The sequence below is a fragment of the Schistocerca piceifrons genome, chromosome 5 (genome assembly GCF_021461385.2).
Source record: "Schistocerca piceifrons isolate TAMUIC-IGC-003096 chromosome 5, iqSchPice1.1, whole genome shotgun sequence".
Lineage (NCBI taxonomy): Eukaryota > Metazoa > Arthropoda > Insecta > Orthoptera > Acrididae > Schistocerca > Schistocerca piceifrons.
Genome location: NC_060142.1, coordinates 326,743,680 through 326,769,924, shown reverse-complemented (window position 1 = coordinate 326,769,924; position 26,245 = coordinate 326,743,680). Strand labels below are relative to the sequence as shown.

The following is a 26,245-nucleotide window of genomic DNA, read 5'->3' as shown; positions in this document are numbered from 1 at the left end:
CAACATTGCATATACAAGGCCACTGATATCCACAGTATAATGTTATGAACCAGTGATATTTTCTGTCATGTTACGTTATTCCATGTCTAATTGGCATCCTGATGCCACACTTATTCATGTTGTTTTTTATTCAAGATTTACTTCCAATTTTGCCTATTCACTCTGATGTAAAGCATTGTTGCTTCATCCAGTCTGGAATTTCATTAGGATAGTGAACTTTCTCTGATCAGATAGATTACTCGATGTTGACATAGATAGAAATGGTCATGTTCCACTGCCTTACACTTGCCACTTACTTTTTTGTACCTCCCATTATTCAGTCTCCTACGTCTGTTCATGGTATTGGAGCAATTTACTACTGATATTCATACTTCAACATAAGTGACTACATATGTTGTTTGGATCTCAGAAGAATCTCTAGTATGAAGAGCAGTTAAGATACTGGTCATCACGTTGCTGATAGTATGGTAATCACCAACTACAGTTGTTGGCAATCGGTTGCCGAGTACCTCTTGTATCTATGCACATGACTGAGGAAAATAATACAGAGTTCAGATGTATTGATACACTGAATACAACCCACGTTGGTCACTACTAAGTTGTTGAATCCGAACAAAACAAAAGGAAATGGACTTCATGATGCAGTCACTTCAACATGCTCATAGGCTTCAGGCATGACTCTTCCTTTCCCTTGCCCATTCCTATACGATTATCTTGTTGTTCAGGATTGTATACTCATTCTGCTTTACATAATTTATTTGTCAGCAACCTTGTTTACGAGACAGTTTAGTCACATTATAACCAGATTACCATTTGCACTAATGCACCTGAGCACTATCAATTCTTTCAAGTTTAATGAGGCGACAGAGTTAGATGAATTTCCCACACATCTGCTGGACAAGGTACTTCAAAATATGTGTCAAATTTGTTGAAACCTGCCAGAGGATTCTGAAAGGAGTCTGTTGAGGACGCTTGTTATGTGTCCCCAGAATACGGTAAGAATACTAACAAATTAAAATGAAACTAGTATACTATAAACGATGAATGTCTCTGATAGGCTCGATAATGCGGATCGTTGACTGTGCGAGACCACAGAGCCAAAGATACGGCTTCTCGTGTCAGACTGTAGTGTTGGAGTAAGAGAGCGCCGGGTCACAGTTGTAGGTAGCGGTCTGTGAGGGAAAAACGATGGAGTAGGCAGTTTCTGCGGTGCACTGTGTGAAGCCACCAAGTGTTATATTAATTCATGTACGGAAGCGGAAGTCGTCGTGCAAAAAAGGTAAAGATGTTAAATAACTATGATACTTGTTTTTGCCTGCGCGTTAGTATAGACGAGTTTGCTGATAATTTGTAATTGTAGAGTAACCCCCGATTGTATGTAAGCTGTTTTGATAAAAAAGCTAGTAAGATATTTCACTTTCGTAATGCTTCCAAGATTTGTTAATACAGCTATATGTAATTTGATGATTTGCATTTATACTATTTTGCCGAGGATAGATAATACATGTTGTTTAAATCTCATTGTTTGTGAATCAATTGTTACTTCAATTCCCAGATGTTTTTGAAAGCCAAACTTAACTTGCAACATAATTTCGCTAAAAATCTCATTGTTAGTAATTCACCATAATCAGCACGGTGTTAAAGAAGTTGGATTTTCTTAAATGTTCTCGTCCATCGGCCAAAAGAACTTCATGTGAACTTCAAAGTATTATGGCCAGCATTGCAGACTGCTGACCCTGTTGCTAGCATTTATATTTTTTTCACGAGAGGCCAGAATATAGCGCGTTCCACCGTTGCTGCTCTAGAGCTAAGACAATTTAATTTATTTTTTATGTGCACAGGGTCCAAAGTTATCAGTTTTGAACAGGATTAGATGATTCAGTGCCTAATGAGCTGAATGCATTTTGCAGTGAATGTCCTTTTATTGTTATTGGGGGTTGCATGTCCCAATCAATTCGTGTAAAATTTTGCTAACAACACGCAACACGACAATTCGAGGAGGAGGAGGAGGAGGAGGAGGAGGAGGAGGAGGATGAGGGAGGAGGAGATTGCTGTTTAACGTCCCATCGACAACGAGGTCACGGGAGCACAAGCTTGGATTAGGGAAGTAAATCGGCCGTGCCCTTTCGAAGGAACCATCCAGGCATTTGCGTGAAGTGGTCTAAGGAAATCACGGAAAACCGAAATCAGGATGGCCGGACGTGGGACTGAACCGTCGTCCTCCCGAATGCGAGTCCAGTGTGCTAACAACTGCGCCCCTCGCTCGGTACGACAATTCGAGTTCAGTACTCATTCCACAGATCTGACAATGATTCAACGCAAACGTGAAGTTTATTATTATATTTTTTTAAAGAACGATACAACGTTTCTTTCTAAAACCATAATATATCTTCAGTGCATTTCATTCCACATCTAGAAACTGAAAACGTTTGTTATGGAATATGAGAGCGGGTGTAAAACAAATTTGTCACAAATAGTTAAAAGCCAACATTTCAACATGAAGTGTAATTAATGAACTAACAACACGTGGTTACCAAAGATGAATGTTACTTCAAGAGCTATTTCACACAACTGCAAAATGTGACAGACACTATGTGATCAAAAGTATCCGGACACCACCAGAATCTTACGTTTTTCATGTTAGGTGCATTTTGCTGCCACGTACTGCTAGGCACGCCATATCAGACACCACAGCAGGCAATAGACATCGTGCGACAGCAGAATAGGGCACTCCGCGGAACTCACAGATTTCGAACGGAGTCAGGTGATTGGGTGTCACGTCTGTAACCGAGATTTCCATACTCCTATACATTTCTAGGCCCACTGATGCCGATGTGGGAGTGAAGTGGAAACGTGAAGGGACTCGTACAGCACAAAAGCGTACAGGCCGACCTCGTCTGCTGACTGACAGAGACTGCCGACCATTGAAGAGCGTCGTAATGTGTAATAGGCAGACATCTAATCAGACCATCACACAGGAATTCCAAACTGCATCTTCATCCACTGCAAGTACTATAGCGGGAAGCGACAAAACTTGGATTTCAAGCTGCTCATAAGCCACACATCACGCCGGGAAATGTCAAACGACGCCTCACTTGGTGTAAGGAGCGTAAACATAGGACGACTGAACAGTGGAAAACATTGTGTGGAGTGACGAATCACTGTACACAATGTGACGATCCGATGGCAGGGTGTGGGTATGGCGAATGCCCGGTGAATGTCATCTGCCAGCGTGTGTTGTGCCAACAGTGAAATTCGGTGGCGGTGGTGTTATGGTGTGGTCGTGTTTTTCATGGAGGGGGCCTGCAACCCTATTGTTTTGCTTCGCACTATTACAGCACAAGCCTTCATTGATGTTTTAAGCACCTAATTGCTTCCCATTGTTGAAGAGCAATTCAGGGTGGGTGATTTCATCTTTCAACACGATCGAGCAGCTGTTCATAATGTACGGCCTGTGGCGGAGTGGTTACACGACAATAACATTCCTGTAATGGACTGGCCTACACAGAGTCCTGACATGAATCCTACAGCACACCTTTGGGAGGTTTTGGAACGCCAACTTCGTGCCAGGATTCACCGACCGACATCGATACATCTGCTCAGTGCAGCACTCCGTGAGGAATGGGCTGCCATTCCCCAAGAAACCTTTCAGAACCTGACTGAGCGTATGCCTGCGAGAGTGTAAGCTGTCATCAAGGCTAAGGGTGGGCCAACACCATACTGAATTTCAGCATTTTCGATGGAGGGCGCTACGAACTTGTAAGTCATTTTCATCCAGTGTCCGAATACTTTTGATTACATAGTGTATAAGCTGGCACTTTATGCTGTTCTTCGCCAACAGATGGGAGTACTTGTACGACCACGCTTCAAATTTTGTACCAAGCATTGTGTAAGACACAACGGTTCTCAAATTAATTACGTTCCACATTTAAACTGTTCTATGGTGTTTGCAACTGTCACAATGCTGATTCAAATAGTACCTTAAAAATTACGCTAGCATCACACAACCGCACACACACACACGTAACAATTCGTGCCTAAGACATTCAAAAATTAAGTACCATAAAGCTATTTACATTGTGACACACGCGTAACTAAAAAGTAATATGATTAACAGACAGGTCAACACGTGTAGGACTAAATGAATCACTGCAGCAAAACTGTCCAGACCAAGCTTGTAAGAGTAGAACACATGAGTTGACCAAAATACTATTCTAACCAGGCAAACACTCAATCAAATAAACAGTGCCAGTTTCTTTATGATTGTATTTAACACATTTTTATAGGTGTACTACTCTCGTAAAAATATTTTCACATCTAAACAGTAGTATGGTGCTTGCCAAGTGTTATAATCACTCCTAAAATTCAAGCTAAGGCTATTTTATTGATGGTTCCTTTTGCAAAGAAATGTCGTGTAGTTGCTTTCACAGTAACGTAGGAACGCAGGAAAACATTGTAACAGCGTGCGATCAAACTTTGCAGTGAAAATTTGAGAAAGACGCCAATTCTCGAATCACACAGCGGCACTCACAAGGTAGGAATGCTCCACCCAGCACAGGGAGATGTGGTCATGAAACGGCGGTCAATCATTGGGCAGAATCGCAAATTTTTATCTGAATATGACACCACCAGGAGGCGGAAAATTTGAAGGAGCCGTTGAGCTTAGCAAAGGGAGGAGAAATGAAGGGATAGTCAGTGAGACAGGGTGGAAGGGGGAGGACATGGTGCCTCTCCCATCCATCTGCCTCCAGAAACCGTGATATGGAAGCTACAGCCACGCAGCTCACAGCAAAGAGTCAACGTGAAGTCCTGTCTGGGCTTTGCCGCAAGGCCGGGACACGGCGGACAGCAGCCATTTGACCACCGCATAGCTCTGATATACTTATATGGACATTGTGTCTGTTCTTTCGTAATGTGTCCGGAAGAACAGACACCATTGATTACCTGCAGCAGTCTAGAACGAAATTAGAATCATATTAATACCTTCAGTTGCTGACAGGCGTTGATATATATCAACGGGGACAGTTGAAAAATTGTGCCCCGACCGGGACTCGAACCCGGGATCTCCTGCTTACATAGCAGACGCTCTATCCGTCTGAGCCACCGAGGGCACAGAGGATAGTGCGACACAGGGACTATCTCGCGCATGCCTCTCGCGAGACCCACATACTAATGTAGTGTGTGGACATACAAGGTGAGAATGTGGGTCTCGTGGGAGGCGTGCGCGAGATAGTCCCTGCAGTCGCACTGTCCTCTGTTTCTACTCGTATTCTAATCTCGCACAGCTCTGAGGTGACGCGCCGTACCTTCCCAGCGCCTGCCGCCGTCACCGCATGATAATGGCTATGAGCAATGGTGAGGTGATATATTCCCACCTCCTTCCCCTTAATAATTCAGTCGTGTCCATGGCTTATCGAAATTGCCCTGAAACTTCGATTTTTTTGTGTTTACGGAAAAGGTATTGAAATAAACGCAGTTATTTCATGTTTCATTCATCGCTTATCAATCCATTAATCTCATACCCTCACACTCTCAAATTTCACTTAATTATTCATGTCCCTTACTTATTGGCTTCCAATGTGGGACAGCATAATTAGTAATTTACATGTTAGTTTTATGCAACAAATCAAAAGAGTTCTCGATGACTACATTTCGGCGCCCAGTATGGGGCGATCTGATTAGTCGTCTGCCTGTCACTTCATGTCAGCGAGGAGAATATCTCGATTTATTTCATTTTTGGCGCACAGTCAGGGGTGATCTCGTCATTCATCTATATGTCATTCCATGTCAGAGACGATAATTTTTCAGTGCGCACCAATTGTAATATAAGATTTTTTTTTAAATACACATGCCTTTCATATTGCAATTACTGATAAAATTTACAGATTAGCCAGCAGCGTTTGCTGATGACCACTGATTGATCTTTGTACCCCTCTTTGCAGGCACAAATCACACACTTGAGTTGTCTCTAATACCTATTAAAGTACACAGGGTCCTTTTTACACATCTGAAATAAGTTATAGATTAATTGATGACCATCGTTTGATCTTAGTACTACAAATAAAACACATAAAAATCGATTCCATAACATGGCAAAACTCACATGGGCATTACTGCTGATATAATTTACAGCTTAAACTGCACTTGTCGAAGCAAACTGCCAAAGTAAAAAATGTTACTCGGATGACATCGACACTACAGCATATTATCTTCACAAAAAGCAATTTCAGCTAGTTTACCACTCGTCGATCTACGTTCCATGATTGAAATACATTTAGTACAGCAAGCGTACCACCAGCAAATGTTTTTTGTTGATTCATCAAATTCTTTCTCGTTGTCCATACCAGTAACAAAAACTTCTGGCTAGGTGGAACTGCTGAAATATGTTTTCTAGACAGCAGTACTGAACAGTAATAACAGACATCTGACCATGAGAGACACGAAGGTTGCTATGCTTCCAGCTACCCATTTTGTAGTCCATCATACATTATAATGACCTCATGTTAGAGTATTAAATTTATCTTGCAGCACAAAATGTTTTTCAGTGAATGCATAATGGATATTATTAGGGCAGTGATGGCCATTGCACATGCTGCGTACCATTACCCCGATCATGGTGACTACCATTATCCCAACTGCATGCCTGATTTTGCTGAATGGGGAAACGACAGAACGGAATGGAAAAGATTAGAATGGAATAGCTTAAAGAGATTTTTATCCGAGTACAATACAGTTTTGCTTCTCATCCACTAATATTCTACTACACCTGAAGGATTACTTAAAAAAGCTTTTAATTGACTGCTTTAAGATCACTGTCTAACACGATGAACGCGATGCCCTTTTATAGTAACACACATTACAATCATCCCAATTGAAATTTGAATTTGTTAACAGGAGTAAATGAATCAGTTTCTGACAGCTCTCTTTAAAGGAGTCTCCATCCATTTGAAAAGATGATTTTGAAATTCAGCGTCAGCAAGAAATTCAGTGTTGCAAAACCAGAAGGAGCGTAGGCCTAGAAATCGTGAGGTATGGCCGTTTTATCTCTACAAAGTGCGTTTACAAAAGGCAGCTGACGGTGCCCGGGTTCCCGAAAAGTAATCTGATATTCTGTTTGAGTTGTTACCAATTTCTATCGATGCAACTGGTCCCGATACACTGTTAGTTTGCTGCGAGGCTCCACCAGCCAAGATATAACGGGCCGTAAACTTTGATATCATATACATTTTATTCTGGGAAGATTAAAAACACTTGCAACCAAAAAGAAAGAGCCTTCTCGCAGTAAACCTTTTTCGTTCCACTCACTAATGGAACAAACGTTTATTTACTTCTCATACAAATAACACCGTTGGTGTAACAGCTGAGATAAATCTCCTGGAGGGAATGAAACAACTTGCTACCATTTCGGCGCTTAGCTCGTTATCACTTTATCCTCCTCGGATAGTTTTTTTGCGCTGTTAACATTTCATCTGCTAAATTGTTTTCGTGTGTAATTGCCCTGTCCGTGTAAGGGCTCCCCGAGTCGCTATACGCTCAAGCTAAATGTGCTTCATCTAAATGATACTTCGTATTACATCTATAGCTTACAATCCATTAAAAAGATGTTTGATTCCACCACAAGGCTGTCACGAGGCGCATTTCAAAACTCACTGTCCATCTGATTGTGCAATAAAACTGAATTCTGTTTCAAACATACATTCTACCAAAATGTGCCATAATGCCTCTATTACCTTATCGTGACAGTACTGTAATGAAGCTTATATCTATACTGGAGAGGATGTGCTGAAAATCAATGCTCCGAATGATTTGTGTCAAAACTCTTAAGGGTTTATTATACAAAAAACGTCATTAACATTCTAAATCCTTGTTCTATATGTCTGCATATTTATGCAGAGGTGTTGACTGGAATCTCAGACATGACGAAAATCATATCTACGGTCAGTGAAGTGCTGCACTCATGACGTGGTGTGTCGAGCGGCCACTAGAGTGCATATCATTATTTGTATATTTTTAGCAACGGAACAGAACAAACAAAATACCGTCTGACTTATGGCCAAAACGTTATGAGCACTGTCCAACTTGGGACTAAGAGGTATCTGGCGACTTGCGGACATGGGACACAGTGATCCACACCACTATATAAAGACAAGTCGCTGTTTAAGATTGTTATTAGAAATTTAGAAAAGTACTTGACCGAATTACTTCAGATTTATACACGATAACCTAATAAACGTTCGGGCAGACATAGGCTACATGTTTTTTCAATGTATTTATAATAAACACACAGGGTGTTAGAAAATTCTCATAACAAACTCCTAGAACTTGTAGAGGAGAGTGAGTACATAATATTTTGAATAGGAATCCATGTCAGGAAATGTAACGTTCTTGTTCTGCGACGGTTTCAGATCAGACGTACCTCAGACGGACACTTGATGTCACTTAACGTCTGCCTTACTATGAAACCTATGCAGTGCCTGTGCTCCTCCGATATAGTAAACACGGTACGGTACACGTTATCGGTATACATAGAGATGCTCCTTGTCAATAGCGAAGTTCGAGGTAACCGAGGAGTGGCTAGTATGCTGTAATACGAGCGTCTTCGCAACGTAGCACGCCATCTCACACAAGTTACGCAGTGGCTCTGGGAAACAGGTACTTTCACCGTGAGGAGGCAGATTAGTTGGTTGATTTGGGGGAGGGAGACGAAACAACGACGTCACCGTTCATAAATAAAGGGAAGAACACACAGAGAGCACAGTATAGTCAAGGGGAAGGGATAAGGTACAACAATGAGGGCAAAGGGACGACAGGGCAGCAGGAACAGGAAAGAGCAGGAGGGGGTGGATGTGGAAACGGGTACAGCAGGGGTGCCCCGGAAACGTTGTGTGTGGTATGGCACCAGCACAGCCACCGAACTGTCCCGACACCCACACAATGCCATTATCGCGATACAACGCGGACGACGCCAGAGGAAAAAGGCACAAGAAAAGAAAAAAAAAGAGCTCAACAGACCAGACAAGATATAGGGCAAAAGCGGGGAGAACCTGGCTGGTTTGGATGCAAGATCAAGGCCTCCACAACTAGCGCCTACGCTAACTGAGGCACTCAAATTCCAGAGGAAAATTCAAGGACTTATACCTGAGAGTACAAACCATTTTTCCAAAGAAAATTGAAGACGGACATAACCATGCGTGGATCAATCTCTAACATCCAAGACAAGGAAGGCAGGAGGGCATATTTACTGTGAAGGGCTAAAATATAGATCACTGTAAGTGGAGGTTCGCACAAACAAAAGGGAGTGGGGGGAGGACGGTTCATAGTGGAGTAAAACCCCATGGGGCAACCTAGTATGGGCAATACGAAGACGCAAAGAATGGTAGATAACCACTGAAAGAGTACAGGGAAGAACGCCAAATGGTGGGAGTATCCTTGACGACGCGAAGTTTATTGAACAGGGGGGGGGGGGGGGGGTTTGCATCCCAAGAGTCAGCCCACAGCTCAGCAAGAAGAGGTTTGATTTAAAACTACAAATCCATCCCCAGACAGGTTAAACAGAATGGGGGATAGGTGGCCACCCTCAGCAAGTTCATTACGTGGAATACCTAAGCTGCCAAGAACCCAAAGGAAGTCAACCAAATAAGCAGCATCGACAAGATCTGTGAGAACATCGTGGATGGCATAGAGCAAGGGGTGGCAGGAAAAGCGATAGCCCGAAGGCCATTCATACATAATAAAATTCAGGTAAGGGAGGATCATTTAATAAAATAAAGGGCCCGAAACTTCACCATCAGTTCTGCAGCAAACACACAACATTTGGTAGGCATGAGATGGTGTTCTATGCCACCAAATGATGCGAAAGCATGTTTGACATGATCAACAGAATTAGAGTCATTCGTGAAAAAACAGTGCATCATGAAATTCCCATAAGACGAATCCCCAGCTGGAGAACTAACCAAGGAGCGGAGGAGGGTGGTTGGGAAAGAACATGGGAAGAGGGCAGGGAGGGGAGATGGAAGTCATGGCAGAGAGAAGTGAGGCCAAATCCAGCCTATAAACCAATCTAAGGGTAGGCAATGATGGCCAAAGCTGCAAAACGAATACAATTGGAGGGATGATCAGGCGAAGAGCAGGTAGTAATGCCATGGGAAACCAAGAGCTGGTACTGCCACATCGAAAGGGGAGAGACTCCAGCATCAACCAGAAGACTGTCAACAGGGCTAGTGTGAAAGACACCAGCTGCTCAGCCAATACTAAGATGGTGAACCAGGTCCAAGCAGAGCAGCGTGGTAGGGGCAGCCGATCCAAAAATTCACAACCATTGTCCAGAGATGACAGAACCAAGCCAGGTAAAGGTAGAGAACAGTCAAACAGTTTTCACCCATGAAGAGTGGGCAAGGAAGCGAAGAACGTTGAGTTTACACAAACAGCCAACGTTCATATGATGGATGCGGGGCAGCTAAGTTAGCTTGTTGTCAAAATGAAGACCCAAGAGAAGGAACTGGGGGCTGTGGTCATTCACTAGGCATCGTGGTAGAGCTCTAGATCACGAAGGACCATATTACGATGATAGAAACGCACCACCCTCGACTTTAGGGGACATAATTGAAAATTCTGTGAGAGTGTCCCCGTCGAGGTGCGCCAGGTGGTTCCCTGGAGCTATCGATCCACAGAAGCCACTGATGGAGAGCTACCACAAACACAGAAATCATCCACATACAGAGCAGGGAAGACCAACAGTCTGGCAGAGGCCACAAATACCACATTCATAGAACATAAGGAGGATGTAATGGGTCCAAGCTGTGACGTAGGCTTTATGAAGATTGAATAAAACTGCGACAAGGTGGCAGTGCTGAGAAAAGACATGCGAACTGCAGTTTCCAATCAAAGCAGATCGTCAATTGGAGACCATCCCCCTTGAAAGCTTCACTGCTAATAAGATTAAAGCTCCCAAGATTCAACGACGAAATTGAGCCAACGAGCCACCATCCAGTCTAGTAATCTGCAGGGGCATTGGTCAGTCTAATGGGTCGGTAACTATCAAGAGAAGACGGATTATTGCCAGGCTTAAGGACTGGAAGGACAATACTGTCCATCCATTGAGAGGGGAAAATGCCTTGGAGCCAAATATGGTTAAACACTTGGAGGAGATAGTAGTGTTGTGGACGATTGAAGTGTGGTTTGGTTATAAATTGAATCAGAACCAGGAGTTCAATCATGGAGAGAAGAGAGAGCCAGAAGATGCTCCCATTCAGTAAAAGGTTCATTGTAGGATTCTGTCTGTCAATGGGTAAAACATAAATTGGAAGCTTCAGCCCTCTGCTTCCAGAGGAGGAAGGCAGTTGGATAGGAAGCCGATGACTGCGTCGTCGCAAAATGGGTCCTGAGGTATTGTATGAGAACTGATGGATCTGTACAAAGTTCACCTGGAAGAGCAAGGCCCGGAAAGGAAGACTGTCATTGACAATATTGGAGGGTGCAGAGTGTAGCCCACACCTGTGATAAAGGAATAGATGAACCTAGAGAGGAGATGAAGTGTTCCCAACACACATCTTTGCTCCGTTTGATTAAGTAACAGACTTTGCCGCCAAGAAGTTTCAAAGTAATAACACCGGCGGAGGACAGGTGCCACTTAAGATGCTGCAAGCCACGACGACGATCACAGATAGTGCTGCCAATGGCCATGTTCCACCACGGAAATGGATGATGGAAAATGGGGCCCACTAAGCAGGCAACGGCAATGCCAGCAGTGTGGATTATCTTGTCAGACAAATCAAGGTCGACTTCACCAATAAACCTGACAAACAAGGTGGAAACACGACCTGAAAGTCATATATGGGTCAATCAGGACGATGGAAAGCCTAGTGTAGTAATTTGGTCAGTGAGAGGTAGAAAAGGAGCAAGAGAATCAAGTGTAAGCAAGGAAGACGAGGAAGGGAAGAGAACGGAAGATCAATGGTAAAAAAATTGGCATGCACACCACTGAAATGAATAGCGGAAGCGTCATTAAGAAGGCAAAGGCCAAGGTCTGCAAGAAACTGGCCAGTGAGGAGCTCCTGACTAGATGAAGAAGCGCTGCCCCACAAAGGGTGACGGGATTTAAAATCTCCAAGGAGGAGAAATGGAGGAGAGAGTTGCAGAGTTGCTGAAGGAGGACACTAAGGATAGAAGATGTAGATGGCCTGTCAGGAGGAAGACAAATTGCAAAATATGATGCAAAGTAAAAGTGCTCCCAAACAGCAATTGCTTCCAGTGGGGTACAAACTGGGATCTGCATAATAACAATATCCATACAAATCAACGTGCACACGCCGCCGGAAGCCCATCACCAGCAGATGCCGAATAAGGGAGTGTTTCTTCGGCACAGGAAGGGGAGTGGCACCTGTAAGGGAAGGCGCGGGAACTGCAGGGGGGAGAGGAGAGGGGAATGGGACTGGGGTAAGGAAAGGGGAGGACAGGGAAAGGATGTAGCAGAGGCAAAAGAAGAAGTCATTGACACAAGATAAAGTCGGTCAATTTTCTGCTGATTCTTATCGTAAGATAAACGGTCCAGAGATTATATTATTGTATCTTCTTTTCTTTCTTAGAAGCCAGGCAATCTAGTGAATGTGGAGAGTGATGGTCGTGACAATTTACACACACAGGTGGTGGAACACATGGGCCCCTCTCATGGAGTAGGTGTTCACAGCAACCATATAGAAGGACTGCCGTAAATTGGGAAGACATGTGCCCAAAATGCAAAAGGACTGGCGTAAATTGGGAAGACATGTACCAAAAATGCAAGGACAGAAAGCCTTACAGCACACCAAAAACACATAATATTGATCTTCCCTTGGAGGATATCTCCATCGAAAGCCAAAATAAAAGCGCCAGTGTTGGTGTGGTTGTCCTTATAACTTTTGTCCACACCTCGGAAAAATTTAACCCTTTGTCGTTCCAGATTTGCCCAGAGTTCCTCATCCGTTTGAAGGATGAAGTCCCAATGAAAACTGACTCCCTGGGCCATATTCAAAGACTGGTGAGGTGTAATGGACACCGGGACGTCGCGCAAGATAATCACAAGCATGGAGAGCTGCAGACTGTGTGGCAGACAAAGAGACAAAGTTTTGATCAACAGGTAACGCGACCACATCTTACTGAGAGACTCCACTTCACCAAACTTGTCTTCATGATTTTCAAAAACAAAAACGCCTTTTTGGCGGTGAATGTGTCCCTTTCGGTCCTAGTACAGAGCAGGTGGTGCGGCAAGTGTTCCCCCCCCCCCCCCCTCCCCTCCAACAAGCTGTCGAACCTGGCCCTCCTCCAAGTGTGTAAACACGGAAGAGAAGGCTGCAGTAGCATTCAATGATCCCTTGCCAATCGAAGAGATGGCGTAGGAGAGCGGCCACATTTTTGTGGGCGCAGTCCAACCACAGTAAGAACGACACATAACAGCCCCACCACACAGACTGGCTACATGTGCTGGTAACCTAGTGGGGCACAGGGGGGTTACAGAACAGAAGGAAGGGAGAAGGAATGGGCAGAGGAATCCTCGCCGTAGGAGCTAGGGAGAGAGTTCTTCCACTATGGAGAGAAAATCTAGAAGTAGAGGTCAGACTACAAAGGAAGATCAGAAGCACCGGAAATGAAGACGAAACTGAAAAGGCAAGGAGAAGCAAACCGCATGGAATACAGGAAGCCAGGTCAACGGCAGTACAAACACGTAGAGAGAGCAAGGAGGGGACGGAGGAGGAACAGCGAGGGCAGTGAGGGTGGGGCACAGAGATGGAAATTCAGTCCAGGAAGGAAGAATGGGGTGCAATAACTTGGGGCCCTGTGTGCGCCAGACACCAATTCACGAAAGAACTGTGAGCCCCCTGGGGTGGGGGATGGTAAGGAAACAGGGCTGTCGTGCTCCATGGCAACGCTACAAGCCCAGATCTGAGGAAGATGCACAGCATCATGCTGAAGAGACTGTCGACGAGTTCTCGAACGATTGCCTGTGCAGTGAGTGCCAGTGACACCCTTGTTTCCACGTCGAGTTCTGACCACAGATGAATTTAAGTTCACTAAGGACTGTGTTCTGAATTCGCGAAATAGTCATGTCTGGAGAGACGAAAATCCTTCAGGGATTTCATCATCACTTTCAGTTTGATATTAACGTATAGACAGGTATTCCGGATGCCCATGTCATTGGGCCATACATCCTTCCGCTTCGCCTAACTGGTCCTGCATACTTCACCTTCCTACAGAACGTATTGGTCCCATTATTGGAATCTGTGCCACCAAAGATCTGTCAGGAAATGAGATTTCAGCATGATGGTGCACCACATCACTTCCTACGTGCTGTTTCGAGACATGTCAGCAAACTATATGATGAAAGATGGATAGGCGGAGTTGGTCCAATGGCGTGGCCGCCACGATTGCTGGCTTTAATTCCTATGGACACTTCTTGTGGGGTCGCCTGCAAGGTTTTGTTTACGACACTGCTGTAGAAATAGGGGAAGTTCTGCTGCCATGAGTTCTGGACGCTACATCCGAAATTACTACCAGTTGGGATGAAGAGTGTAGACTAGAACATGCTTCGTAGGTACACGTGTGTAACAACGTTGATGGTAGCCAAATCAACCCACTGTTGTAATGCATCAGTTCTGTTCAGCACATACAGCATGCTGGTTTGTTTTGGCTTTGGAATAATGTAAACACATAATTTATCATTGTTAATACATCAAATGTACTTATAAATGAATTTCCCTTTTGTTACCTAACATACCTATATTAGAAGTGTTATGTACTAACTCCTAGAAGTTTGCAATAGAAATTTCTGGATACCATATTTTCATACTACATTGGTGGGAAATGATGTCAGCATGAATCTCGAAAAGCTCTTGACTGATTTGTTTCAATTGCTTACACTATACTCTAATAAATGTTCGGACTGACACGAGCTACACATTTTAAATATATTTAGTTTATTAATATTTGTGTGCTACATCAAGGGTAACAATACTTCAAAGATTATCGAGAAGCTCCTGAATGATTTAATTCAAAGTTTCGCATGATACTCTAATAAACGTCCGGACAGAAAAAGGCTACATATTAATACATATTTATTTTCCCTCTCCATGTTCATTTCCCCCGTACCTTATATATAGGGTGGTCACTTGATAGTGACCGGGCCAAATATCTCACGAAATAAGCATCAAACGAAAATACTACAAAGAACGAAACTTGTCTAGCTTGAAGGGGGAAACCTGACGGCGCTGTGGTTGGCCCACTAGAGGGCTCTGACATGGGTCAAACGGATATCAACTGCATTTTTTAAAATACGAACCCCCATTTTTTATTACATACTCGTGTAGTACGAAAATAAATATGAATGTTTTAGTTGGACTACTTTTTTCGCTTTGTGATAGATGGCGCTGTAATAGGTATAAACATATAAGTACGTGGTATCACGTAAAATTTCGCCAGTGCGGACGGTATTTGTTTCGTAATACATTATCCGTGTTAAAATGTACCGTGTACCAACTGCGGAAAAGGTCGATATCGTGTTGTTGTATAGCTATTGTGATCAAAATGCCCAACCAGCGTGTGCAATGTAAGCTGCTCGGTATCATGGACGACATCATCCAAGTGTCCGGACCGTTCGCCGGATAATTACGTTATTTAAGGAAACAGGTAGTGTTCTGCCACATGTGAAACGTCAACCACGACCAGCAACAAATGATGATGCCCAAGGAGGTGTTTTAGCTGCTGTCCCGACTAATCCGCACATCAGTAGCAGGCGAACTGCGCGAGAATCGGGAATCTCAAAAACGTCGGTGTTGAGAATGTTACATCAACAACTGTTGCACCCGTAAAATATTTGTATGCACCAGGAATTGCATGGTGACGACTTTGAACGTCGTGTACAGTTCTGTCACTGGGCACAAGAGAAATTACGGGACAATGACAGATTTTTTGCACGCGTCCTATTTAGCGACGAAGCGTGATTCACCAACAGCTGAAACGTGAACCGGCATAATGTGCACTACTGGGCAACAGAAAATCCACGATGGCTGCAACAAGTGGAACATCAGCGACCTTGGCGGGTTAATGTATGGAACGGCATTATGGGAGGAAGGATAATTGGCCCCCATTTTATCGATGGCAATCTAAATGGTGCAGTGTATGCTGATTTCCTACGCAATGTTCTACCGATGTTACTACAAGACGTTTCACTGCATGACTGAATGGCGATGTACTTCCAACATGATGGATATCCGGCACATAGCTCGCGTGCGGTTGAAGCGGTATTGAATAACATATTTCATGACCGGTGTATTGGTCGTCGAAGCACCATACCATGGCCCGCACGTTCACCGGATCTGACGTCCTCGGATTTCTTTCTATGGAGAAAGTTGAAGGATATTTGCTACCGTGATCCACCGACAACGCCTGACAACATGCGTCAGCGAATTGTCAATTAATGTGCGAACATTACGGAAGGCGAACTACTCGCTGTTGAGAGGAATGTCGTTACACGTATTGCCGGATGCATTGAGGTTGTCGGATATCATTTTGAGCATTTATTGGATTAATGTGGTATTTACAGGTAATCACGCTGTAACAGCATGCGTTCTCAGAAATGATAAGTTCACAAAGGTACATGTATCACATTGGAACAACTGAAATAAAATGTTCAAACGTACCTACGTTCCGTATTTTAATTTTAAAAAACCTACCTGTTTCCAGCTGTTCGTCTAAAACTGTGAGCCATATGTTTGTAACTATTACAGCGCCATCTATCACAAAGCGAAAAAAGTGGTACAACAAAAACATTCATATTTCTTTACGTACTACATGAATGTGTAATAAAAATGTGGGTTCCTATTTAAAAGGAACGCAGTTGATATCCGTTTGACCTATGGCAGCGCCATCTAGCGCGCCAACGATAGCGCCATCTGGTTTCCCCATTCAAGCTAGACAAGTTTCGTTCTTTGTAGTTTTTTCGTTTGACGCTTCTTTCGTGAGATATTTGGCCCGGTCACGATCAATGGACCACCATATATATATATATATATATATATATATATATATATATATATATATATATATAGGGGAAATGCACATGGAGAGGGGAAAGAAGGAGGTGGACATAGAGAGGAAGGAGAGAGGATGAGCCGGAGAGAACAGAGGGACGAAGGGATGGGTAGTGAGAGGAGTAGGTGGTGATGGTCAAAAGGAGGAGGAGTAAATGGACAGAATGAGAGGAAGCAGGAGAGTTACAGAGAGAGTGTGGAGGAAGAGTATATGGACAAAGAGAGGGGCAGGGAGGAGATAGACAGACAGAGGGAGGAGAAGAACATTAGAATCTATATGTAATTCTCATAAATATTTAGAAATGGCGAAGTACTGAGGGATTCTCCAGTGAAAGTATGTAAACGGAGCATTGTCGGAAGAAAACTCATACGCGCTACGACAAGTGAATCAAATGGGTGATGTACTTCTGACAGATAACACACTGAAGAGCCTAATATCGTGTAGGGCCCCCGCGAGCACACAGAAGTACCGCAACACTATGCGGCATGGACTCAACTAATGTCTGAAGTAGGAACTGACTCCGTGAATCCTGCAAAGCTGTCAATAAAACCGTAAGAGTACAAGTGGTTGAGATCTCGTCTGAACAGCACGTTGCAAGACATCCCAGATATGCTCAATAATGTTCACATCTGGGGTGTCTGATGGCCGGCGGAAGAGTGTTCCTGGAACAACTCTGTAGCAATTCTGTACGAGTGGAGAGGTGCATTGTCCTGCTGGAATTGCTCGAGTCCGTCTGAATGCACAACGGACATGAATGGCTGCACAAGATCAGACGGGAGGCGTACGTACGTGTCACGTGTCAGAGTCGTATCTAGATGTATCGAGGGTCCCATATCACTCCAACTGCACACGACGCACGCCATTACATAGCCTCCACCAGCTTCAACAGTCTCAATGCTGACATGCAGGGTCCGTGGATTCATGAGGTTGTGTCCATAACCGTACAGCTCCACCCGCTAGATACAATTTGAAACGAGACTTGTGCGACCAGGCAACACGTTTCCTGTCACCAACAGTCCAATGTCGGTGTTGACGGGCCCAGGCGAGGCGTAAAACTTTTATGTTGTACAGTCATCATGGGTGCACGAGTAGGCCTTCGGGTCCGAAACACCATATCGATAATGTTTCGTTGAATGGTTCGCACGCTGACACTTGTTGCTGGCCCAGCATTGCAATCTGCGGCAATTTGCGGAAGGGTTGCACTTCAGTCATGTTGAACGATTCTCTTCAGTTGTCGCTGGTCTCGTTCTTGCAAGATCTTTCTGCAGGTGCAGCGATGTCGGAAATTTGATGTTTTACCGGAATCATGATATTCAGGGTACACACATGAAATGGTCGTACAGGAAATTCCCCACATCATCGCTACCTCGGAGATGCTGTGTCCCATCGCTCGTTCGCCGACTGTAACACCACGTTCAGACTCACTTAAATCTTGATGTAGGTACTCTGTTCCCGCCACTTTAAGTTTTTATAACGCGTGGTTATAATTATACTTTCCCTATTTAACACGCCATAACATGGAAACTAATTATCGTACGAGTACCAAACTTGATACCATTAGTGTCCAGAGTATGGGGTGCATAATTTCCATGCGTCACAGCGCCACCGTCCTGTTCTAACTATGGCCACCAAGTGCTGTGATCAGTCATCGTGATTAGTAGTCTCACACTCATGACCAGTCACAGTGCACTTGCTGTCGTGTCAACATGAGTTTTCATAGTAGGAGCGGGGCATTATTTGCGAAGCTCTATTAGCGAAACAACAGTAATGCTGCAGCTGCACTTCGAGAAAATCGCCGGCTCAAAGGATTACGGAAGGGTCCTCTTCTCCACCTCTTGGACGGAGCGTGACGAAGAATTTCGAATCAACTGGAGAATCGGGCGTCGCTCCGGAAATAGGTCGATAACCGGTTGCACCACAGGTGGTCGATGAAATCGCTGTTGCTATGGCAGACAACGCGCAATTCGCTATTCGCGATCGTCAGGCAGTGCGCCTGCCGTGTCACGACAATTGAACATTCCGCGGTTCTCTGTACGGAAGGTGCTTCGAACCATTCAGAAATGGTATCCTTACAAGAGCCATATCGTACGCACAAAGACGTGTTGAGCTTGCTTTCCACTTTCTCGCAAGGATTGAAGTTGGTGAGGGCTGCCGAGTGTGGTGATCTTCACCTCCAGCCACTGTGCGTGCCGTTCCTCTGTATGGTGAACGTGTCACCGTATGGTGTGGCGTCACGGCTACGGTCATCATTGGCCCATTCTGTTTTTGAACAGGTTGGCGCTCAAGAACCAAAGACGTGCAGCGTGACTGGCCAGCGTTACTGCAACATGCTGCGTTAACATTTCTTACGCGCCCTACAGGAGAGAGACGCATTGACCTCAACAGTTTCCACGAAAGATGGGGCCCCACCGCACACTCGTGAAGTTCGCCTGCTTCTCCGAAATACACTTGGAAACAATCAAATTATCAGCAGATCGCTTCCAAATGCTTGGCCGGCGCGATCACATGATCTCACACCCTGTGATATCTGGTTGTGGAGCCACCTGAAGGACAGGGTTTACCAGGGGAACATACACACATGTGCTGATCTGAAGCGTAGCATATCAACAGAGGTGACCAGTATAACGACGGACATGCTTTGCTCTGCAGTGTAGAATGAAATCCTGTGCTTTCAGACGCTCCTGCACTGATGGGCGCCATATTGAGTTCCTTTTGTAGCGGTAATGTTACCGATATGTGATGATATGATGTACCGAAGCAGCGCATTATATGTGTTTCAGTTGAGTTGATTCTGCATTATTTCTCTTCCCCATGTCCTTGACATTAATGCAACATAGTTTGCTCCTCATACTATAATTAGTTGCCGTATTAGAACGTTTTAAATAGTAAAAGTTTAATTATAACCACCCGGTACATGTTGAATTGTCCACAGGAGATATATAGGCTAGCAGAAAATGGTCTGTAGTGGCCTAAGTAAAATAAATATACTAAATTAGCGGAAATAATGTCGTCGTTGTAAAATTTAATTGTCTTAAACTCGAAAATCAGTTAGGAACACTCTGCTCTTTTTAAAACACCCTTCTCATTGAAAGGAAATATTTCTTCCTTTCACATATTTTCCCTGGTAAAGCACTAGCAGTAGATCGAAAGCTACTACTCGACATTAACATATCCTATTTATGTTTTCAATGACTGTATGACCATCCTGTAATACCATCCTGAAATGTGTGATGTCGAGAGCTCATTCGGCGAGTAGCTGTACATTTCTTTCGTGATCTGCCACATTGTGACTTGCCATATTATTGGCAGCGAATAACGTCATTCGCATAATTATTTATGGAAGTCTGACTTGGGCTTTCCGAGCTTGTCCCTCGTCCTTGAAATTCACTACAACTTCATGAAAACGCACCCCGTTTTCTTTCATCATATTACCTTTCAGGCGTCATATAAATTAAATAATGGAGCCAGAGATGAAAAACTGTAGCTTAAGAAGCAGATGGTTACAAGGTTCCAGCCATGGCCTCGCTCATGACCTACTTGGTAGGGACGAACGCTAATCGCTTCACCACAGTGACCTCCTACAGGCGATAAACTGGTCCAAATGTCTCTGAGCACTAAGGGACTCAACATAAGAGGCCATCAGTCCCCTATAACTTTGAACTACTTAAACCTAACTAACCTAAGGACTTCACACACATCCATGCCAGAGGCAGGATTCGAACCTGCGACCGTTTCAGTCGCACGGTACCAGACTGAAGCACCTAGAACCGCTCGGCCACAGCGGCCGGCCTACAGACTATCCCTTCATATAAGTTCATCAGTTCCATAATAGATGCGTAAGACTTCTCTTGTGATTTTCTCGAAATATGCAGAGTTCTGCACTTTACTAGTTGCGCTTTATGTTGTTACAATGGTCTACTAATGGTCTACAAAGTTTTGAAGTTAATCCGTAATCCCAACATCGTGGCCACCGCTGGTCAGATGTTTCACGAATGAAGTTGCAGCTTCTCTCAAAGGGGCTAACAACTCTTCTGGCATGTCTGCCAGCGCCTCGTACCCCAAACGCTTCATCCCCAATCCAACAGTCAGGAGGAACATTGCCCAAATGTTCTCTGATGTGTACAGCTAACAGTTGTGGGGACCGTCATGAGACAGAGTCTCATCACCCATCGAGGATATGTAGACATAAGTGCAACTTACACGCAAACGCAAAATAAAAAAATGCAAATACACAATAAAAATATAATTATTTATCCAAGAGCGTGGAAGCTGCTAGCCGTAATGAAAAGTCACGTTTGCTACCGGTTAAGATGTGGCTGTGTTGCAAACCAGGTATCAGTGTCAGCAATATGCATACAAAGCAGTCAAAACAACTGTGATCTTTGGACTAATGGAGATACAGTGTGAGATCCTTCAACTACTCGTAGTAGCGAGACAGTGCACCCGTGACACTTTTGTCACATAAAAAAGTAGTTTTTTAATCTCCTCTAAACACTCTAGATTTCGGTATACGTAGGATTTTTAAACCCAGTATATATAATACGTAAACAGAGAGAGTAACTTATGCTGAAAATGATTTTTAAGAGTGAAAGATGACATACAGCGATTCAGTTGGCAACAGGCTGTACAGGATGGTGGATCGTCACGGCATACAGCATTCCGAGAGAGCCGCCTTATGTTCGGGACAGTCATGAACGTAAATATCATTGCTGCTCATATCATTCACGCCAATTTAAGTTGTACTACTCGATATGAATCTAGTAAACATCTCGGAAATCGCGACATATTCCCAAAGACACTCCAGATATGTGTAACAAAGAAGTTTGTAAAAATCAATGTTGCGTGATAATCCGCCAGCAATGTAAGCTGTGCTATTATGTCGAAACAAATTACTACCTCGGAAGCAGCTGTATATTCCAAGTATAACTTAACGTCATACTTCAATTAATGAAGTTTCACTGCAGATCGTAGTTACTGAAATTTTTTAGAAAGTAATATTCCAACAAATCACATCTACGTCATACAAATTCTGCAAAAAGCACCGCATTCGCCATTATTCGATGCTAGTTTATTAATTATCCGCAAGTGGCTCTGCCAAAGCGCTTGATTAATGTTGCCAAATTTCTTTCCCTTAGAACTAATATTGAATTTTACGCATTTTTCTGTATATTTAACTATGACTTCACCATTACGTTCAACAAATTTTGGCTGAAAACACTACAACAAAGAAAAATTTGCGCTTCTTCCTGAATCTGCCTCCTTGATATATTGTTTCCAATATATGGATGTCATGCAATGTGTCTTTCATCTATGGTTTAAGATACACTATCTCGATTACAAGTACAATGTCTAGTTAATAATACTATTCTATTCAATGGTTTTGCTTAAGGTCACCGCGAGGTAATAAGGCTGACTATTACATTTTATAAAATATCAGCATACTGGCAGTTCAAATATCAGCACAGCATGTTTCCACAGTCAGGAGCTGGGGACTATGGAGGTCGCTGAAAATATGAGACATCACTTACATGTCATGAGAGAAAATATCTAGCTTACTTTATCCACTGGAGAATCATTTTGGCTGTAGCCCTGACTGAACGTTGTCTCCTACATTATGTTCACATTCAGTTGCGGTACATCATTTCAATACTGCTGCACGGGGCTACAGTTATAGGGTGCTGGATTTGGAACATTCAGAAGTGATCTGCAGAAAGCGACGAGAAGATTATTTTTTCATCTATTATAACTATATACCTGGAGACTTATGGTAACGAGGCACCCAAGCACCACCAGGACCCAGACGAAATTCTTCTCCACAGCTAGCGCCATAATTTATTCTGAAACGAAAATAGGTAAATGTAAATAATACATCTCTATACATAAGACAATGGTCATAGAGACATCGTTTGCACTTCCACTCAGAAATAACGAACGCCATAAAAAGAGCTGCAAAAAATGGTTGAATCAAATGGCTCTGAGCACAATGTGACTTAACATCTATGGTCATCAGTCCCCTAGAACTTAGAATTACTTAAACCTAACTGACCTAGGGACATCACACAACACCCAGTCATCACAAGGCAGAGAAAATCCCTGACCCCGCCGGGAATCGAAGAAGAGCTGCACCCAGAAGAACAATGAAGAGTGGGATCACTCTTGATAGGCATGTAGATCGTACCACGCGTACGAAATGATTACACTTTCAACGTGGACCAACATGTTGTGTGCTACATGGGCACGAAACTTACTTGTTAGTACGTCAGGCCCCCTGACTCTGAATACAAGCATCATGACGTGCGGCGTGGAGATTTACAAGTCTCAGACATTTTATTGTGATTATCCATCCCACGCCGCTAGTAACTGAGCGAACAGATCCTACAGATTGGTGGGTGGAGGTGGAGTTCTGTTGCCACGTTCTATGGCACCCCACACATTCTCAACCGGGAAGAGATCGGGCGATGTGGCTGACCGTGGCAGAATATTCACAGTTCAAATGCACGTTCGGCATGTGGCAACGGTTTGAGGACTAGAACTTACCGTTGAAACAGGGCAGGGGCGTGGACGTTCACGAACAACTGAGCTACAGCCTGCACGGCTTCATTCAGGTATCGTGCTGCTGCTACAGAGCCCTTTAGGGACACTAATGGTGAATGGGCACTATAGGATAACACTCCCCACATCATCACACCAGAATGGCCGAACGTGTGGTGGGATCTCACAAACCAGTCTTCATGAGGCACTCCACTGCACCTCCAGACACATATACGGTGGTTGTCGCCTCCAAGGTAGAAGTGCGCAACTCGTCATTGAAGATGATCCTCTGCCAGTTCGCACTGCACCACGGCAGTGGTTGCTGACACCAGTTGAGTGGGGCGCAATGCTGTGGGGATGTGAGTAGCTGGAGTCATAATGGTTGGCGTGTGCAGCGAGCCCTGCGTCATGCACGGTACTAGCTCTTGCTAGGTTGTTGCACAGACGGCAGAACAACCCCCTGAATGGCCCCTATCATTCCCGTCGGATCTGTTCGCGTTTGGCGGACAACCTTTCGGTGCTCTCTCTATGTGGTGCACATTGGACGTCCACGTCCCATATGTCGTGCATGTGTGCCTTCCTGTATCCATTGCTGCCAGAAATCGGGAATGGTGGTTTCCGTACGACCGGTGTCGAACACAGTATGGCGACAAGGCTACCCCGTCTCCCGCAATCCCACGATACGGTCTCCCTGAAACTCGTCCAGATGGGCAGCCTACTGTGATTACGTAGGCCTTCTCCGGCATAATAAGTCTTGAAAGTCTCTTCGGGTTTGCTGCCGGATCCTAAAATCAACTTGACTCGATATTTCGGCGATCCAACTGGTTTCCATCTTCAGGAAAATGCTGCTTCTGCTGATGAGTCCTGCTGACAACTGACGCCAGGCTGCAAATCGACGTCCTATATGGGCCACCGTTCAGTACACGGCGCATTCACTGCCCATCACGGTTGCTGCCCTCCAAGACAGGGAGGTGGCGTCGCCTTTAGTGGAACACTGCTGGCAACGATATATCGCACTCGGGGCCGCACCGAAGAACGTTCAATTTTGATGCGAGATAATACAGGATTCCATGTCTTGTTAAGGGGAAACCATTGTCTCTGTTGATTAAATTATCAGCCAACCTTATTTCAATCGCCTCTTTATAGACACTGTTCCAAAAACCGGAAATATTGGCAACTACCACAGTTTCATCAAATCTCATACTGCGTCCCTCATTTAAGCAGTGTTCTGCTACTGCCGATTTTTCCGGCTGTTGTAGCCTCGTATGACGGCGATGTTCCACACACCTGTCATGCGCTGTGCGAATCGAACGGCCAATGTAAGCTTTCCCACCTTGACACAGAATTTTGTACACACTGGGTTTCCTACGCCCCAAATCATCTTTCACAGAGCCGAGCAGTGCCCTAATCTTAGAAGGTGGACGGAACACACCCTTAATGTTAAAATTCCTTAAATTTCGTCCAGTCTTAAACGATAAGCCACCAGCATTTATCGCGCCTCATTACATTGTCGTTAAGTTGTTGTTTCACGCTAGTGAATAAATTCGAAAAGAATCCCAATCAACAGATTTATTCCTCCGTGCTGACAACAATAGAACTATTAATGGGCATATAGCGGATAACAGGAAATATTTATACTTCGTCCTTTTCTTCTTTTTCTGCTATGATCTGCAATCTCATCATAATCGATAACGGAAGATCAGCACTGACAACCGCAAATGAGTAATTGTCCTAATTCTAACACAATTTCATACGTACTTTTAACTAACTGTTATGCAACAGTTGGCTGCCATTTCAATAATGTTAGATCTATTTACATTTTATTATAAAATAACTATGGAAAATCAATCAAGTCAGGAGTTCCGCAGGGATATTCAGGCAGAAAAATAAATAATTTCGCTCTATATACTGCAACATGTAAGGAAAGATACGATTTATCACTAAATTATGTTTTTACAATTTTTCGGATGTTAAAACATTAAACTTTGACTACAACACCATTTACATTCATCTACATAGAAAATGAGAACTGTGTATAATCAGTTATCTTATTTGAAAGTAATGTATTTTTAACTTTTTTGTTATCAAGGACGTCTTCCAAACGTATACCACTGCACCCTACAGACTTTACAATGTATAATTAATCTGACACCGAATGCCTCTCTTTTACGGATTTCTCATTTCTCTATGAGCTTCCGACCTATAATATTACATTTTCTCTTTTCGGAATTCTCACTGCCTTCGAGATTTCAATAAACAACACTCTAACGATTTAGTTGTGTGAACGTGATACATTGCGGTGCCCTTTGTTTCCGAATTCCTTGCATTTCAGCAACATTTAGTGTGACACTCATTTAAGTTGTCCATGGTCTACATACATCAGCTGAGGTGATTGTTAGCAGAGTTTCTACTAACAAGTCATCGCCGATTTCCACCGATATCTTTGTCCACTCCGATCTCGTGCGCCTACTATAACAATGCCGCCATAACTAAAAGCTAAGCCTTAATACTTTGCTCGTTCTTTAATTCATAATGTCACAGCATGACAGTTCGTAGCCCTTCAAATAAACTGTCTCTGCTTCCGTCAGAAAGTCTGTAAACGTTATGTGCTACAGATTATAAAGGAACAGGGCAATAACTTTTGCAGTATAGT

The 26,245-nt window shown here is 43.8% G+C and overlaps 1 protein-coding gene and 1 non-coding gene across 2 annotated transcripts in view; both read right to left on the bottom strand.

The window, feature by feature from the left end:
- Nucleotides 1-26,245, bottom strand: part of LOC124797920 — a 175,934-nt gene that overhangs the window by 140,508 nt on the left and 9,181 nt on the right. The window contains exon 2 of the mRNA XM_047261053.1: nucleotides 22,816-22,898. Coding sequence (XP_047117009.1) covers nucleotides 22,816-22,890 — 75 coding nt within the window. The 5' untranslated portion in view covers nucleotides 22,891-22,898. The remainder of the gene's footprint in view (nucleotides 1-22,815; nucleotides 22,899-26,245) is intronic.
- Nucleotides 5,037-5,111, bottom strand: Trnat-ugu. The gene has a single exon. It is a non-coding gene; the product is annotated as a tRNA-Thr (tRNA).